A 16,878-nucleotide genomic window follows, 5' to 3' on the forward strand; every position below is an offset into this window, starting at 1 on the left:
GCAATTACTAATTATGGCTTAGTTCAATAGTAAAACATAATATATATATTTTATGCATTCATACAATAATTATACCTATGGTTATTGGTACGTTTTCGTCAATAATCCAAATTTAAGAATAATATATTAAATTATTTAAATAATATATAATATATATATATATATATATATATATATATATATATATATATATATATATATATATATATATATATATATAACGTATGTTTACTGCAGGGAGGGAATCAGTTTCCAAAACCATATTGAATAAATAACCCAAAATAAACCAAGAATGAAATCGGTATGGTTGTGAACTAAAGAGAACAACAAATCATATTGGTAAGATCATTTCGCTATTTGTGCATATTTGTGAAAATGTAATCATGATTGTAATCATTATTACTGAACAATGCATTTGCAGTCGTAATCGATTACTTTGAATTTTCTTGTAATCGTAACTGTAGCATTCTCAAGTAATCATAATCGAATATGTTCGACAAGTAATCGCCCCATCTCTGATCCATAGCGATTTTCAGAATCAGAATTTACCAAATGGTACACATCCAATAGCTGATGACTAAATAATCAATCAGCTCTGCTGGTGACATTAAACAAAGCAAACTTTCTTCCTAAACATATTACAAACACAGACTATGTATGAGATGAACTTCTGTGAGATACATGTAGATGAACTATATATTTAATGCAAAGGAAATTTGGTACACAATACTAATATTTCAAATTTTAACACCGGTATTTAGTACAGAGGGACATCTTCATAATATTAATGGACATACATCTGTATATGTATACTCAACAAAATTAATTAAGGGCTAGTAAACTTTCTGGTAATTCTTTGTTTGGGTCATATTGTTTTAACTAGTTTTGGTCATATTCATAAAATTTGACCCATGATAAAGGCAACAATCTTGAACACAGTGGGTATTTCACATATGCATGGAAAATAGTGAAATGATGAAATGAACGTTTGGCTAGCATTTGGTACTCATTATCATTGTGCTCCCTCTAAATTGTTGTTTAAATCATTAAGTTCAGGAACATGCCACAATGCTGATACCTTAGATAGGAAGAAGTTGTATTTTCCCCCATATTTAAAGGAAAATGCTAAAATATATATTGGCCCGTAATTAATTTCGTTGAGTATAGTACAGGCAGAAATACTGAAGCATATTTCAATAACGCTGCCTCAGTATATTAAATGCAGTGCAATTTTTAATAACAAAAGGTTCAAGCGGCCCAAAGTATGTGTAAATAATGCATTTCAGACATTAATTTTGCCGATGAGTATATCATGATCGATATCACATACTGCATTGTTATTTAGTGTATTAATATTAACATCTAGTATAGGATGAATATCATCAATTTTAGCCTGATATCTGTTAAAAATGTATATCGATAAAACATTTTATCACTATATTTTTCCATATAGTATTTTTAGGACACAAATGACGATATATATTTTTTTATTCCACCAACATTTTTGCTGCAGACAAGTATATATTACATTCATATATAATGAAGTATCTAAAATACTTGTCTCCAGAAATCCTGGGGTGGGGGAAGGTTTCGGCCCATGGACTAAATTCAGTGTCAAACCACTTCAAAGTTGAAAGTATGTATCATCGTTTCCTGCAGTCTCAGCAGAAAAAAACTATTGTCTATTAACCCAAAACATACAGTTTATAGGCATGCATGTGCTATTTAATTTAAAATGATCTGTTTATATATTATTATTATTATTATTATTATTATTATTTATTTATTATTTGTTTTTAATTATGGGTGTGTTTGCTTAAATGTGAAAGTATTTTAGAAATTAGCCCTATAGTCTAATACTAACTTGAGTTCATTTACTTTTCGCCCAGTTAAAGGCAGTGTTACTTTCAGTTCTACTGCAAGTGTCGAAGAAGGACACTATCTGACTGTGGACTGCACTGCTGACTGTAACCTGACATGTGACTACTCCTGGACACTAGGTGGTAATCAAATCACAACAAGTCCTCTGTTAAATCTGACAGACATCAGCAGGAATCAGGACGGGAATGTGTACAACTGTACAGTGACCAACTCTGCTCTACCTAAAACTATAAGTGAGCAGTTCATACTGACGGTGCACTGTAAGTATTAAGTTGTACATGTTAGAAAATGACCACGCTGCTCTGTTACATGTACATCCGTATATTTACATTTTGCTGACATTAAACACTGTTTTCCCTAATACTGCAAAATATCTGGGCCAAGTAGCTAAAACAAATTATAACAAATGGTGCTAATTGTATATCTGTAAGTTACGCATTGACAACAAGTATATAAATGTAGCTCAAAGTGATAGAAGCTAATATGGTTTATTCATACGCAATAAATATAACATACATGTTTCTTAACGTATTTTAATCACAATATTATTTTTCAAACACAGTAAGGTGTATTAGTAATGCTAAAACACAAAACTTCCAATGGCAGTTTAGGATACTGGCGTTATTCAAATTCAAATTTAGTTATATTACTACAATGCTTGGCCAAATTAATATATATAAAAAAACTGGTCTACATACCTTGACCTCTGTCAAAACAGTTCCGAGATCAGACAACACAATTTGCATGTTGGTATATTTTTATTCTTCGTAATTTAGACGTAACACTAAGTTTAATTTTTAAAAGATGAAAACAGTATCATTCGTCAAATCTATTATGCAAAAAAACAATTACCATTAGATATGCTATATTTATTATGCATGAATCCAAACCAAAACAAACGTGCGGAAAGTGGCTATCATTGACCTTAGCACAAATTTCTGCTTTTACTTTTAGTACATGGGCCAGAGGGGGTAGCGGTACCACATCGGGGGGGGGGGGGGGGGGGGGACTACACTTATTCATGGTGTTTATCCTAAAGGTGAGTATCCCAGTAAGACATTCCAATGTCATTGACATCTGAAAAGGGTATTTCTTTACCAAAATGTTCAAGATCAAATAAAGGTGACATATGGACTGGCATAAAAAGCGGGCTGGGAAAGGGAATGGGTGTGTGCACGTTTTAGCAGCAGCGATTGTTGTTGGGTTTTTTATTTTTTTATTTATACATGTATTTATAAGTTTGTGTATTCTCTGTTCCCCCCTCCCCCCCCCCTTGCCCCCTCCCCCCCCCCCGCACACTTTTTGGCATATTCCTACGACTGTAATATGTGAATACATTCATGCTATACATAAATGAATGCCACTTACACCAACATTGCATACATTAAGCAATTATAGATATATATATATATATTATGCTATACATAAATGAATGCCCCTTACACCAACATAGCATACATTAAGCAATTATAGAGATACATCTATTATGCTATACATAAATGAATGACACTTACACCAACATAGCATACATTAAGCAATTATAGAGATACATCTATTATGCTATACATAAATGAATGCCACTATCTATTATGCGTGTATTGATGTTGTTTCAAAAACAAAAACAAATTCAGAGGACGGTAAAACATATATGTAAAATGGTGATTTTGATGGGTGGTATGTGGGTGTAATATTTTTGTTGACGCGGAAGGGCGAGTTCTAAGTTTACTTTGCCAATTTAAAAGCCAGGTTTTTAACGTAGTTAATCTGTATTGTCCAGTGAACCCATGCCAAAGGGCTGAGTTCATTGCAAGCTGTGTAAATTACTTCTTCACAATGAATGACCAACGAACCGTGACTAACCGCATTCTGTGCGGTGACTTCAACTGTGTGGACAGTGTAACGCTTGACCGGACAGGCTCTAAGAAGCAGGAGCTTAGGGGCACTATAGGGGTTAAAGAATTAAATAACATTATAAACGAGCATGCACTAACAGACGCATACAGATATTTATACCCAAACAGAACCTCTTACACATACCACAGTAAAGCTTATAAAACATACTCTCGCATCGACCGAATCTTAATCTCAGGGCAGTTTATTGCTGGCCTGAAAGAAGCTGGTGTAACTCAGTGCGTATACACTGATCACAAGCTTGTTTGGGCTGACTTCACCTTTGACAAAAACAACAATGGACCAGGACTATGGGCTTTAACAATAGCATTCTGAAAGACAAAAACTACGCTAATTTAATAAATGATTTTTGGCAGACTTGGAAAACAAAAAAAGGGGATTATGAGGATCTTTTGTTATGGTGGGATTTGGGTAAAGTAAAAATAAAAACTCTGACCAAGGACTATTGTAAATGAAAACGCAGGACTGAAAGGACGTACATATATAACTTAAAACAAGACGAAACTTTCTTAACACAACTAGACGAGTTAAGACACTTGGACGATTACTCTGAATTACTAAATGTACAAAATAAAATTAAAAACTACGAACAAATACAATTACAGGGTGCTAGAATTAGGGCCAAGGTCGACGAAATAGAACAAGGTGAAAGATGCAAGGTGTACTTTGTAAACCTTGAAAAACAAAAAGCCAATAACAAATCCATGGACTCCTTAATAAATGAAGACGGTAACTTAATTAACACACAACAAGAAATTTTAGAAGAAACTACTAAATTTGACAAAACTTTATACACTTCAGAAAAGACAGACGTTTCGGCACAAAATTATTTATTAAACAAAATGACAAAGACGTTAAACGATGAAGACAGAGATGCATGCGAAGGGGAAATAACTCTTAACGAAGTCTCATCAGCCATTAAATCGTTTGCCAATGATAAATCGCCTGGATGTGATGGATTGTCTGCAGAATTCTACCAGAATTTTTTCGGCCTTATTGGTAGTGACCTGGTAGAAGTAATTAATGATGCCTTTAGCAAAGAAAAATTAACCTTCACCATGAGGCGCGGTGTAATTGTTCTAATTTGGAAAGGCAATGAAAAACAACTTCTAAAAAATTGGCGCCCGATTTCGTTACTAAATTGCGACTACAAAATTATCACAAAAGTTCTGGCCAGTAGAATTCGAGACTTCTTACCAAAAATTATTCACCCAAATCAAAAATGTTCAGTAAAAGGCAGATCAATACATGACGGTGCGTCATTGATAAGGGACTTAATAGAATACGTTAATCGTGAAAATTTACCGGGGTTAATTCTTTCTCTAGATCAAACTAAAGCTTATGATAGAGTAGAGTGGGATTTTTTATTTAAAGTGCTCAAAAAATTTAACTTTGGACCAAATTTCATTAAAATGATTAAGACTTGTTACACAGATATTTCATCTGCGGTAAAAGTCAATGGACATATTTCAAACTATTTTAACTTATCTCGGGGTATTAGACAGGGATGCCCGATCAGCACAGTTTTATATATTTTAGTAGCAGAAACTTTGGCGGAAGCTGTTCGGGAAGATACAAAAATTAATGGAATAAATCTACCTGATGGCTTCGTTAGCAAGTGGGTGGGATACTCAGACGACGGCAACGCGACCTTATCAGACCTAGACTCAGTTAAACGACTGTTTAAAGTTTTAAATATATACGAACGTGCTTCTGGAGCCAAAGTCTACCTTCAGAAAACCACTGGTTTCCTAATGGGGAGACTTAGGTACGAGAAAGATATGCCTATTGATATAAGATGGACAAACGAAAAAATCAAAATTTTAGGGTTTTATTTTGGTAACGTAGATGTTTCAGCCGATAATTGGGAACCAAAAATTCAAAAAATCAAAACTATTTTAAACATTTGGAGTAATCGTAAATTAACCTTACATGGCAAAGTAGTAGCAGTAAATTCGCTTGCCACTAGCGGCATTTGGTACTTATCTAACGTTTTGGAATTACCGGAAAAATATGCTAAACAAATCGATAAAATTATTTTTGATTTTATTTGGAGTTACAAAAAACATTTTATATCAAAAGAGCAACTTCAACTACCTAAGGAGTTAGGCGGGTTGGGTGTCGTAAATATTCGGCTAAAAATCAAAGCAGAAAGAATTAAATTTGTAAGTAGATTTTTAAGCCTAGAGGGCGATGGCCACTGGAAATCTTTAGCGGATCACTTTTTAGGCCAATACAAAAACTTAAATATTGAAAGACATGTTCTAAAATGTAAAATTATAAATAAAAAAGCTAATTTCATCTCAATGCCGAATATCTACAGGGAAATACTATTAACATGGAAGGACCTTGACATTACTAGAGACACTAACAGCTACCAACAGATAATTTATGAACCGTTACACGAAAACCCCTTTATATCCAACAAAACATATACAAGTATACGTAGAGAAAGACTAAATTTAGTCAAAGACATTTGGGACGTGGGGACGAACGACTTTTTGGACTTCGCTGGTTGCTCAACTAGCGCGGTATTTTATCGCCAATTAAAAGACCTACAGGACAACTTTTCGCGGACATTATTATGGACGCTACAAAATGAAGACCCCTTTGATGGTGACAGACGCCATCTTTCGTATCAACGTAGGTGACACGAAAAAAGACGTGACAGACGCGAAAACTAAAGATATATACGCAGTCTTGTTATTAAGAACTTACAAAGATGCATCATTTAAAACCAGGTGGAATATAGCCTTTAATGAAACCATAAACTGGCAAAACATTTGGAAAACATTAAATTCAGGTTTCATTGAAAATCCCGACTATGATTTAATTTATAAAATGATCAGAAACGTAATTGCAGTCAGAAAACATCTATATGACTGGAAGATTGCGACCACTCCGGAGTGCCTTGTGTGCAACAGAGTGGACTCAGTCTTCCATGCCTTTTTTCACTGCAACAAAACAAAACTATTCATAAAGCAAATTGAACCGATCTTTAAAAAACTTTTTGGTAACAATTTCCGTCTGAATCCGTATGCCATGATTTTCGGCATAAAACATAAGCCTGGAGATTATGCATCGCAATTGGGAATTTTTCTCTGGAGTAAAGCGATAGGGTAATATGGACAACCAGAAAATTACTAGAGGGAGATAAGCCATGTAATGAAATGGCTCTTTTCAAACATTTAATATATTCAAGGGTCGAAGTAGAATATTTCGCCGCCTTAGAGTGGCCAAACAGAAAAGAAAAATTCCTAAATCACTGGTGCTTCAAGGGGGTCATCGCATCGTGCAATGACGCCCTTGACATTACATATAAACTATGATAAAGATTGGCAAATTGCACAAACTGTAGAACAAAATAGACCTGGACCCCCCGGCGTGTAGCTTTGGAGGCCAGGTCCGTCAACCAGGTTAAGATATTGTAAATACACACCACTTAAGTTACACACACTTATAATAATATAAAGAAAACAAAAATACAAACATGCACTAATTGAAATGTATATTATTCTGAAACAAGCACTGACACTCATATGTAGATCTTTATTGGCCACATTCAAGGAGAACCTGGTTTATTGTAAATAGGGAGGTCTTTTCTGAAATAAATAGGGCACCCGGCATGTTCGGGACCTGCCTGAAATGGAAAAAACACAAAAAACAACAACAAAAAAACACAAAACAAAAACACAATTTTGTTGTAAAAACAATTATCTAAATACGGTGAACACATTTCCTCAATGAAGGAGAGTGCATTCCCACTGACACATTCTAAAATATGTCCTCATTAATGTCTAGTGCGTAGATCCCTTTACATTCTAAAATATGTACCCATTAATGTCCACTGCGTAGATTCCTTTACATACTAATTTATGTTCTCATTAATGTCCAGTGCGTAGATTCCTTTACGTACTAATTTATGTCCTCATTAATGTCCAGCGCGTAGATTCCTTTACATACTAATTTATGTTCTCATTAATGTCCAGTGCGTAGATTCCTTTACATACTAATTTATGTTCTCATTAATGTCCAGTGCGTAGATCCCTTTACATACTAATTTATGTTCTCATTAATGTCCAGTCCGTAGATCCCTTTACATACTAATTAATGTCCAGTGCATAGATCCCTTTACATACTCATTTATGTTCTCATTAATGTCCAGTGCGTAGATCCCTTTACATACTAATTTATGTTCTCATTAATGTCCAGTGCGTAGATCCCTTTACATACTAATTAATGTCCAGTGCGTAGATCCCTTTACATACTAATTAATGTCCAGTGCGTAGATTCCTTTACATACTAATTAATGTCCAGTGCGTAGATTCCTTTACATACTAATTTATGTTCTCATTAATGTCCAGTGCGTAGATCCCTTTACATACTAATTAATGTCCAGTGCGTAGATTCCTTTACATACTAATTTATGTCCTCATTAATGTCCAGTGCGTAGATTCCTTTACATACTAATTTATGTCCTCATTAATGTCCAGTGTGTAGATTCCTTTACATACTAATTTATGTCCTCATTAATGTCCAGTGCGTAGATCCCTTTACATACTAATTTATGTCCTCATTAATGTCCAGTGCGTAGATTCCTTTACATACTAATTAATGTCCAGTGCGTAGATCCCTTTACATACTAATTAATGTCCAGTGCGTAGATTCCTTTACATACTAATTAATGTCCAGTGCGTAGATCCCTTTACATAATAATTAATGTCCAGTGCGTAGATTCCTTTACATACTAATTAATGTCCCCATTAATGTCCAGTGCGTAGATCCCTTTACATACTAATTAATGTCCAGTGCGTAGATTCCTTTACATACTAATTAATGTCCCCATTAATGTCCAGTGCGTAGATTCCTTTACATACTAATTAATGTCCCCATTAATGTCCAGTGCGTAGATTCCTTTACATACTAATTAATGTCCAGTGCGTAGATTCCTTTACATACTAATTAATGTCCAGTGCGTAGATTCCTTTACATACTAATTTATGTCAAATAAAGATCAGTCTTTGTTTATAATCAACCCCCGACCAAAAAGGTTTGTGTGACCTGTTTTGTTACACATGGGTACCCATGCTTAATGGTGCTTACATGGTAAGGTTTGTGTGGCCTGTTTTGTTACACATGGGTACCCATGCTTAATGGTGCTTACATGGTAAGGTTTATGCTTAGTGTAGGTATCAAACTTTGAACTTTGAACGTCGTTTTGGGGGCATTTAAGGTCAACTTAAAATCATGCTTTTTAAAGTTGCTTTAAAAAATATGATACTTAAGGATTATTTTACTTAATACAGCTACAATGAAATTATACAATATATCATTATATATTACAATTTACATGCAGATTATGGGGAATCTTGATATAAAACTCAATTTATCCAAACTAATGTTTTTGAAAATGACTAGAAATGTTCATAAAACATTTAACTTTTGTATTTTGTATTGTAAACTGTAATGACACTATGCAAAAAATGAAACAATTATATACTTTTTTACAAACGCTCATAGTGATTTTTCTCGAAGCCTACAACCCTAGAGATGGACAATTTATGAAAGCATTGCTCTCAGCTTTCTGTGTGTATTTACCTGTGTTGTGACCCTACCGCCATTTCCAAGACAGTTATATTTTTAAATTGCTAAATGGTGACTATTAACAGCATTGTAAAATATGTGTCAGGACATTCAGGAATACAAAACTTTGAGGATTGCGAGTTACTGGATGGGAGAATTCAGATATGTTACCAATATTGAAATCCTTTGAGAATTAGGGTCTGATACAACACTTTTTTTGTAAGGTTGCAAAATATAATTTACACAGTTTTATTTTTCGGTAGCAATTTAGCATACATTTTTAGGCTCAGCACCTCAAATATTCTCTTTAAAAAATATAATTACAACAGAAGCTCATTTGTAAATCCAGTTATTATTTACATCTGATTTGTTGCAGGATTTGCTGTTTAATTACACATTTTATAACCATACCCGTATTTTCTCAACAGCAATATCTCAATAGAATTGTTAACAGTGACTAAATAAAACACATTATAAAACATTTATTAGGATTGGCAAGACAAAAATAAAGAAAAACAAGTTAGCGGAATATAAATTTCAGAAATAGACACAATCGTGTCATTCCTAGAGGGTTAGGGTATCACGTAACACTTTTTGTTTACATATACACCCTCAAATGTTCTGTTTCAGGATTGTATTGCACACAAATCTATATTTGGCTTCTAAATACTACTTAGGTCCTACATTTAAAGTGAATTCGATGTTATATGTTGGCTAGATGCCATTAAAATGAGCTCTCATTAGACTAAAACCGATAAAAGTCTATGATATTAATTTAAAACCCTTATTGCTTATTGTTTAAACTTGTATCTTTGTATAAAGAATCCATGGAAGATACTAACAAACATGGCCACACCCAACTAAGCATACTGTTGATTCCACAACTTAAAATATCAAAACAACAAACTTTTATTATATTCAAGTTTACCTATTTATTAATTGCGTTAATACACTGGTCTCCTGAAACTAGAAGCTAGCACAAATTAGCACTTTTTCCACCACCAATTACCATAGTACAGACGAATCTAGCTTGGGACAACATTGATAGACTGGAGGTGGCTCTCACTGGTGGAATAAATGTTTGAAAATGTATGTTTCTGGTGCATTTGTTGGACTACAGCCATTGGTAATGGATGGTACCAATGATAAAACCAAACCCCAAACATTTAGCTAAAGTTGCTTTAAAACGAATAACCTCATTTGGAGGCTGGCAAGACAGACAAACACAAATAAATGGAAAACCCAAAGTTGGACCAACTTCAATGTGAACCTTTCCGAAGATCTATTCGTGTGTATATATTTTGCCATTTATATGTATGTATATAAAACTGTATATCATATGAAATTTAAAAAATATTGTGAGACAGTGAGTTCAGGGTACCTGCCTACTATCAATGCATCATGTTCAGAGCCGACAATTGTATTTGAAATTGTGAACCACAGCATATCAGAATGACACTCCCTTTACAAACCATTGACATATTGATGAATCAAACAGTTTGAAAGGACATGACGACGGCTATGTCATTATTATCTTAAGAATGGAATCATTGTTAGTGCTATAGGCATCATATGATGGTGACGTTAAGGTTTGTACATAGGTATAATGGTATAGGATTTCTGAAGACGTAGTTAGTCGAGTCCTTGAAGTCAAGATGTACAACCATGTACAAGTATATTATGAAGATCTAAAAGTCTTATGAGACATCATATGATGGTGACTTCAAGGATTGTAGATAAGTATAACGGTATAGGATTGCTGAAGACTTAGTTTGTCGAGTCCTTGAAGCCAAGATGTACAACCATGTACAATTATGTTATGAAGATGTAAAAGGCTTATGAGACTAGCAAAAATCTAACCACAGTTTTAGCAGAGTTAAAGAATTTCTGGACAGCTTTATTAAAATGTTATCCCACAGAAATGAAGAGTTTATACCATGTTTGATGCCTCATACTCACCGCTACATAGATACATGCTTAGCCGTGTGCGAGAATCTCACGAGGGAACTATTGTCGATGGGATTGACTTGGTGCATGTGATTGATCTGCTATCTCTAAAACTTAATACAATGTTGAGGTGGAAGAACACAAAACGTGTTCATATATATCATGGGACTTTTACTAAGAGCAACGAATGATCATCATTTAAGAAAAATTCTAAACAAGGGCATCGAGTATCATAGCATCATATATAATACAACAATTGAGAACCTTTCAGAGTCAGATCACCAATAACATCAATTTAGTTACTTTCCTTGTTAAAGAATGAACAAAGGCAGTATACACAAATATATGCTACCCAGTGTTTTCAAGTGGAAGTTGACTGATGTTTGCTTTTGCATGCAGCTCATTCTGTAATTGGGGGATACAAATAAGTTACCTGTAACTCAAAAGAAAAATACTATTTTTCTTTATTCTTGGCATTCCATGATATTCTTGGAGTTCTATTGCTGTCACAGATGTGGTCATAAAACAGATGCACATTTCGTTGAATTTGTATTGACAATGAAAATATGTGTAGACCTGCATACAATAGGGGTTACACTGCCAGCGGACCCAGGATTCAGCACGAAGCAGCCTTTCCAGATGAACGTACAACATGACTAAACATTACAAAATGCTTTCTTCTTGAAAGACAAAAGACACTTCTCCTACTTTTTTAATTCTAGGTTAGAGCCAGCAAGGATATGTTTTTGTTCTGTGCAAGGAAGTGCAGAATCGAAAGACACGTAGTGTAACTATGCAGGAATAGTTTGATAAAACATACACAACATGCAATCCACCTCGAAAGACACCACGTGTAGCTATGCAGGGATTGTTTGATAAAACATACGCAACATGCAATCCAACCAGATTGTAATGTAGTAGAGTATGACCCAGTGACAACAAGTACCATTGATATAGGCTAGAAAATAGAAACAGAAGAAGACTATATATCATCTTATAGACTGGTATAATGTTCATAATTGAGGACTGTGACGAGCAGGTTGCAAGTGAAGACAGTGATAGAAATGTACTATATATAATCTTATAGACTGGTATAGTGTTCATAATTGAGGACTGTGACGAGCAGGTTGCAAGTGAAGACAGTGATAGAAATGTACTATATATCATCTTATAGACTGGTATAGTGTTCATAATTGAGGACTGTGTCGAGCAGGTTGCAAGTGAAGACAGTGATAGAGATGTACTATATATCATCTTATAGACTGGTATAGTGTTCATAATTGAGGACTGTGACGAGCAGGTTGCAAGTGAAGACAGTGATAGAGATGTACTATATATCATCTTATAGACTGGTATAATGTTCATAATTGAGGACTGTGACGAGCAGGTTGCAAGTGAAGACAGTGATAGAAATGTACTATATATCATCTTATAGACTGGTATAGTGTTCATAATTGAGGACTGTGACGAGCAGGTTGCAAGTGAAGACAGTGATAGAAATGTACTATATATCATCTTATAGACTGGTATAGTGTTCATAATTGAGGACTGTGACGAGCAGGTTGCAAGTGAAGACAGTGATAGAAATGTACTATATATCATCTTATAGACTGGTATAATGTTCATAATTGAGGACTGTGACGAGCAGGTTGCAAGTGAAGACAGTGATAGAAATGTACTATATATCATCTTATAGACTGGTATAATGTTCATAATTGAGGACTGTGACGAGCAGGTTGCAAGTGAAGACAGTGATAGAAATGTACTATATATCATCTTATAGACTGGTATAGTGTTCATAATTGAGGACTGTGACGAGCAGGTTGCAAGTGAAGACAGTGATAGAAATGTACTATATATCATCTTATAGACTGGTATAGTGTTCATAATTGAGGACTGTGACGAGCAGGTTGCAAGTGAAGACAGTGATAGAAATGTACTATATATCATCTTATAGACTGGTATAATGTTCATAATTGGTATTTAGTACAGAGGGACATCTTCATAATATTAATGGACATATATGTATACTCAACAAAATTAATTAAGGGCTAGTAAACTTTCTGGTAATTCTTTGTTTGGGTGATATTGTTTTAACTAGTTTTGGTCATATTCATAAAATGTAACCCATGGATAAACGCAACAATCTTGAACACAGTGGGTATTTCACATATGCATGGAAAATAGTGAGTGAAATGATGAAATGAACGTTTGGCTAGCATTTGGTACTCATTATCATTGTGCTCCCTCTAAATTGTTGTTTAAATCATTAAGTCCAGGAACATGCCACAATGCTGATACCTTAGATAGGAAGAAGTTGTATTTTTCCCCATATTTAAAGGAAAATGCTAAAATATATATTGCCCCTTAATTAATTTCGTTGAGTATAGTACAGGCAGAAATACTGAAGCATATTTCAATAATGCTGCCTCAGTATATTAAATGCAGTGCAATTTTTAATAACAAAAGGTTCAAGCGGCCCAAAGTATGTGAAAATTAATGCATTTCAGACATTAATTTTGCCGATGAGTATATCATGATCCATATCACATACTGCATTGTTATTTAGTGTATTAATATTAACATCTAGTATAGGATGAATATCATCAATTTTAGCCTGATATCTGTTAAAAATGTATATCGATAAAACATTTAATCACTATATTTGTCCATATAGTATTTTTAGGACACAAATGACGATACATATTTTTTTATTCCACCAACATTTTTGCTGCAGACAAGTATATATTACATTCATATATAATGAAGTATCTAAAATACTTGTCTCCAGAAATCCTGGGATGGGGGAAGGTTTCGGCCCATGGACTAAATTCAGTGTCAAACCACTTCAAAGTTGAAAGTATGTATCATCGTTTCCTGCAGTCTCAGCAGAAAAAAACTATTGTCTATTAACCCAAAACATACAGTTTATAGGCATGCATGTGCTATTTAATTTAAAATGGAAAGTTTATGTATTATTATGTATTATTATGTATTATTATTATTATTATTATTATTTATTATTTATTTTTAATTATGGGTGTGTTTGCTTAAATGTGAAAATATTTTAGAAATTAGCCCTATAGTCTAATACTAACTTGAGTTCATTTACTTTTCTCCCACCATCAGATGGCCCAGTTGAAGGCAGTGTTACTTTCAGTTCTACTGCAAGTGTCGAAGAAGGACACTATCTGACTGTGGACTGCACTGCTGACTGTAACCCGCCATGTGACTACTCCTGGACTCTAGGTGGTAATCAAATCACAACAAGTCCTCTGTTAAATCTGACAGACATCAGCTGGAATCAGGATGGGAATGTGTACAACTGTACAGTGACCAACTCTGCTCTACCTAAAACTATAAGTGAGCAGTTCATACTGACGGTGCACTGTAAGTATTAAGTTGTACATGTTAGAAAATGACCACGCTGCTCTGTTACATGTACATCCGTATATTTACATTTTGCTGACAGTAAACACTGTTTTCCCTAATACAGCAAAATATCTGGGCCAAGTAGCTAAAACAAATTATAACAAATGGTGCGCATTGTATATCTGTAAGTTACGCATTTACAACAAGTATATAAATGTAGCTCAAAGTGACAGAAGCTAATATGGTTTATTCATACACAATAAATATAACATACATGTTTCTTAACGTATTTTAATCACAATATTATTTTTCAGACACAGTAAGGTGTATTAGTAATGCTAAAACACAAAACTTCCAATGGCAATTTAGGATACTGGCGTTATTCAAATTCAAATTTAGTTATATTACTACAATGCTTGGCCAAATTAATATATATAAAAAAACTGGTCTACATACCTTGACCTCTGTCAAAACAGTTCCGAGATCAGACAACACAATTTGCATGTTGGTATATTTTTATTTTTCATAATTTAGACGTAACACTAAGTTTAATTTTTAAAAGATGAAAACAGTATCATTCGTCAAATATATTATGCAAAAAACCAATTACCATTAGATATGCTATATTTAGTATGCATGAATCCAAACGAAAACAAACGTGCGGAAAGTGGCTATCATTGACCTTAGCACAAATTTCTGCTTTTACTTTTAGTAGGGTAGCGGTACCACATCGGGGGGGGGGGGGGGGACTACACTTATTCATGGTGTTTATCATAAAGGTGAGTATTCCAGTAAGACATTCCAATGTCACTGACATCTGAAAAGGGTATTTCTTTACCAAAATTTTCAAGATCAAATAAAGGTCACCATATGGACTGGCATAGAAAGCGGGCTGGGAAAGGGAATGGGTGTGTGCACTTTTCAGCAGCAGCGATTGTTGTTGGGGTTTTTTATTTTTTTTATTTATACATGTATTTATAAGTTTGTGTATTCTCTGTTCCCCCCCCCCCTTCCCCCCTCCCCCGCACACTTTTTGGCATATTCCTACGACTGTAATATGTGAATACATTTATGCTATACATAAATGAATGCCCCTTACACCAACTTAGCATACATTAAGGAATTATAGAGATACATCTATTATGCTATACATAAATGAATGCCCCTTACACCAACTTAGCATACATTAAGCAATTATAGAGATACATCTATTATGCTATACATAAATGAATGCCACTTACACCAACATAGCATACATTAAGCAATTATAGAGATACATCTATTATGCTATACATAAATGAATGCCCCTTACACCAACTTAGCATACATTAAGCAATTATAGAGATACATCTATTATGCTATACATAAATGAATGCCACTTACACCAACATAGCATACATTAAGCAATTATAGAGATACATATATTATGCTATACATAAATGAATGCCACACCAACATAGCCTACTTTAAGCAATTATAGAGATACATCTATTATGATATACATAAATGAATGCCACTATCTATTATGCGTGTATTGATGTTGTTTCAAAAACAAAAACAAATTCAGGGGAAGGTAAAACATATATGTAAAATGGTGATTTTGATGGGTGGTATGTGGGTGTAATATTTTTGTTGTAAAAACAATTATCTAAATACGGTGAACACATTTCCTCAATGAAGGAGAGTGCATTCCCACTGACACATTCTAAAATATGTCCCCATTAATGTCCAGTGCGTAGATCCCTTTACATACTAATTTATGTCACATAAAGATCAGTCTTTGTTTATAATCAACCCCCGACCAAAACGGTTTTTGTGGCCTGTTTTGTTACACATGGGTACCCATGCTTAATGGTGCTTACATGGTAAGGTTTATGCTTAGTGTAGGTATCAAACTTTGAACTTTGAACGTCGTTTTGGGGGCATTTCAGGTCAACTTAAAATCATGCTTTTTAAAGTTGCTTTAAAAAATATGATACTTAAGGATTATTTTACTTAATACAGCTACAATGAAATTATACAATATATCATTATATACTACAATTTACATGCAGATTATGGGGAATCTTGATATAAAACTCAATTTATTCAAAATAATGTTTTTGAAAATGACTTTTGTATTTTGTATTGTAAACTGTAATGACACTATGCAAAGAATGAAACAATTATATACTTTTTTACAAA

At 34.0% G+C, this 16,878-nt stretch overlaps 1 protein-coding gene across 1 annotated transcript in view; it reads left to right on the top strand.

The window, feature by feature from the left end:
- The window catches only part of LOC121386936 (carcinoembryonic antigen-related cell adhesion molecule 6-like), a 44,488-nt gene that overhangs the window by 14,113 nt on the left and 13,497 nt on the right, over window positions 1–16,878 (top strand). Inside the window, exons 5-6 of the mRNA XM_041517990.1 lie at window positions 1,890–2,141; window positions 14,452–14,712. Of these exons, the coding sequence (XP_041373924.1) occupies window positions 1,890–2,141; window positions 14,452–14,712 (513 nt within the window). The remainder of the gene's footprint in view (window positions 1–1,889; window positions 2,142–14,451; window positions 14,713–16,878) is intronic.

This window comes from Gigantopelta aegis, chromosome 12 (genome assembly GCF_016097555.1).
Source record: "Gigantopelta aegis isolate Gae_Host chromosome 12, Gae_host_genome, whole genome shotgun sequence".
Lineage (NCBI taxonomy): Eukaryota > Metazoa > Mollusca > Gastropoda > Neomphalida > Peltospiridae > Gigantopelta > Gigantopelta aegis.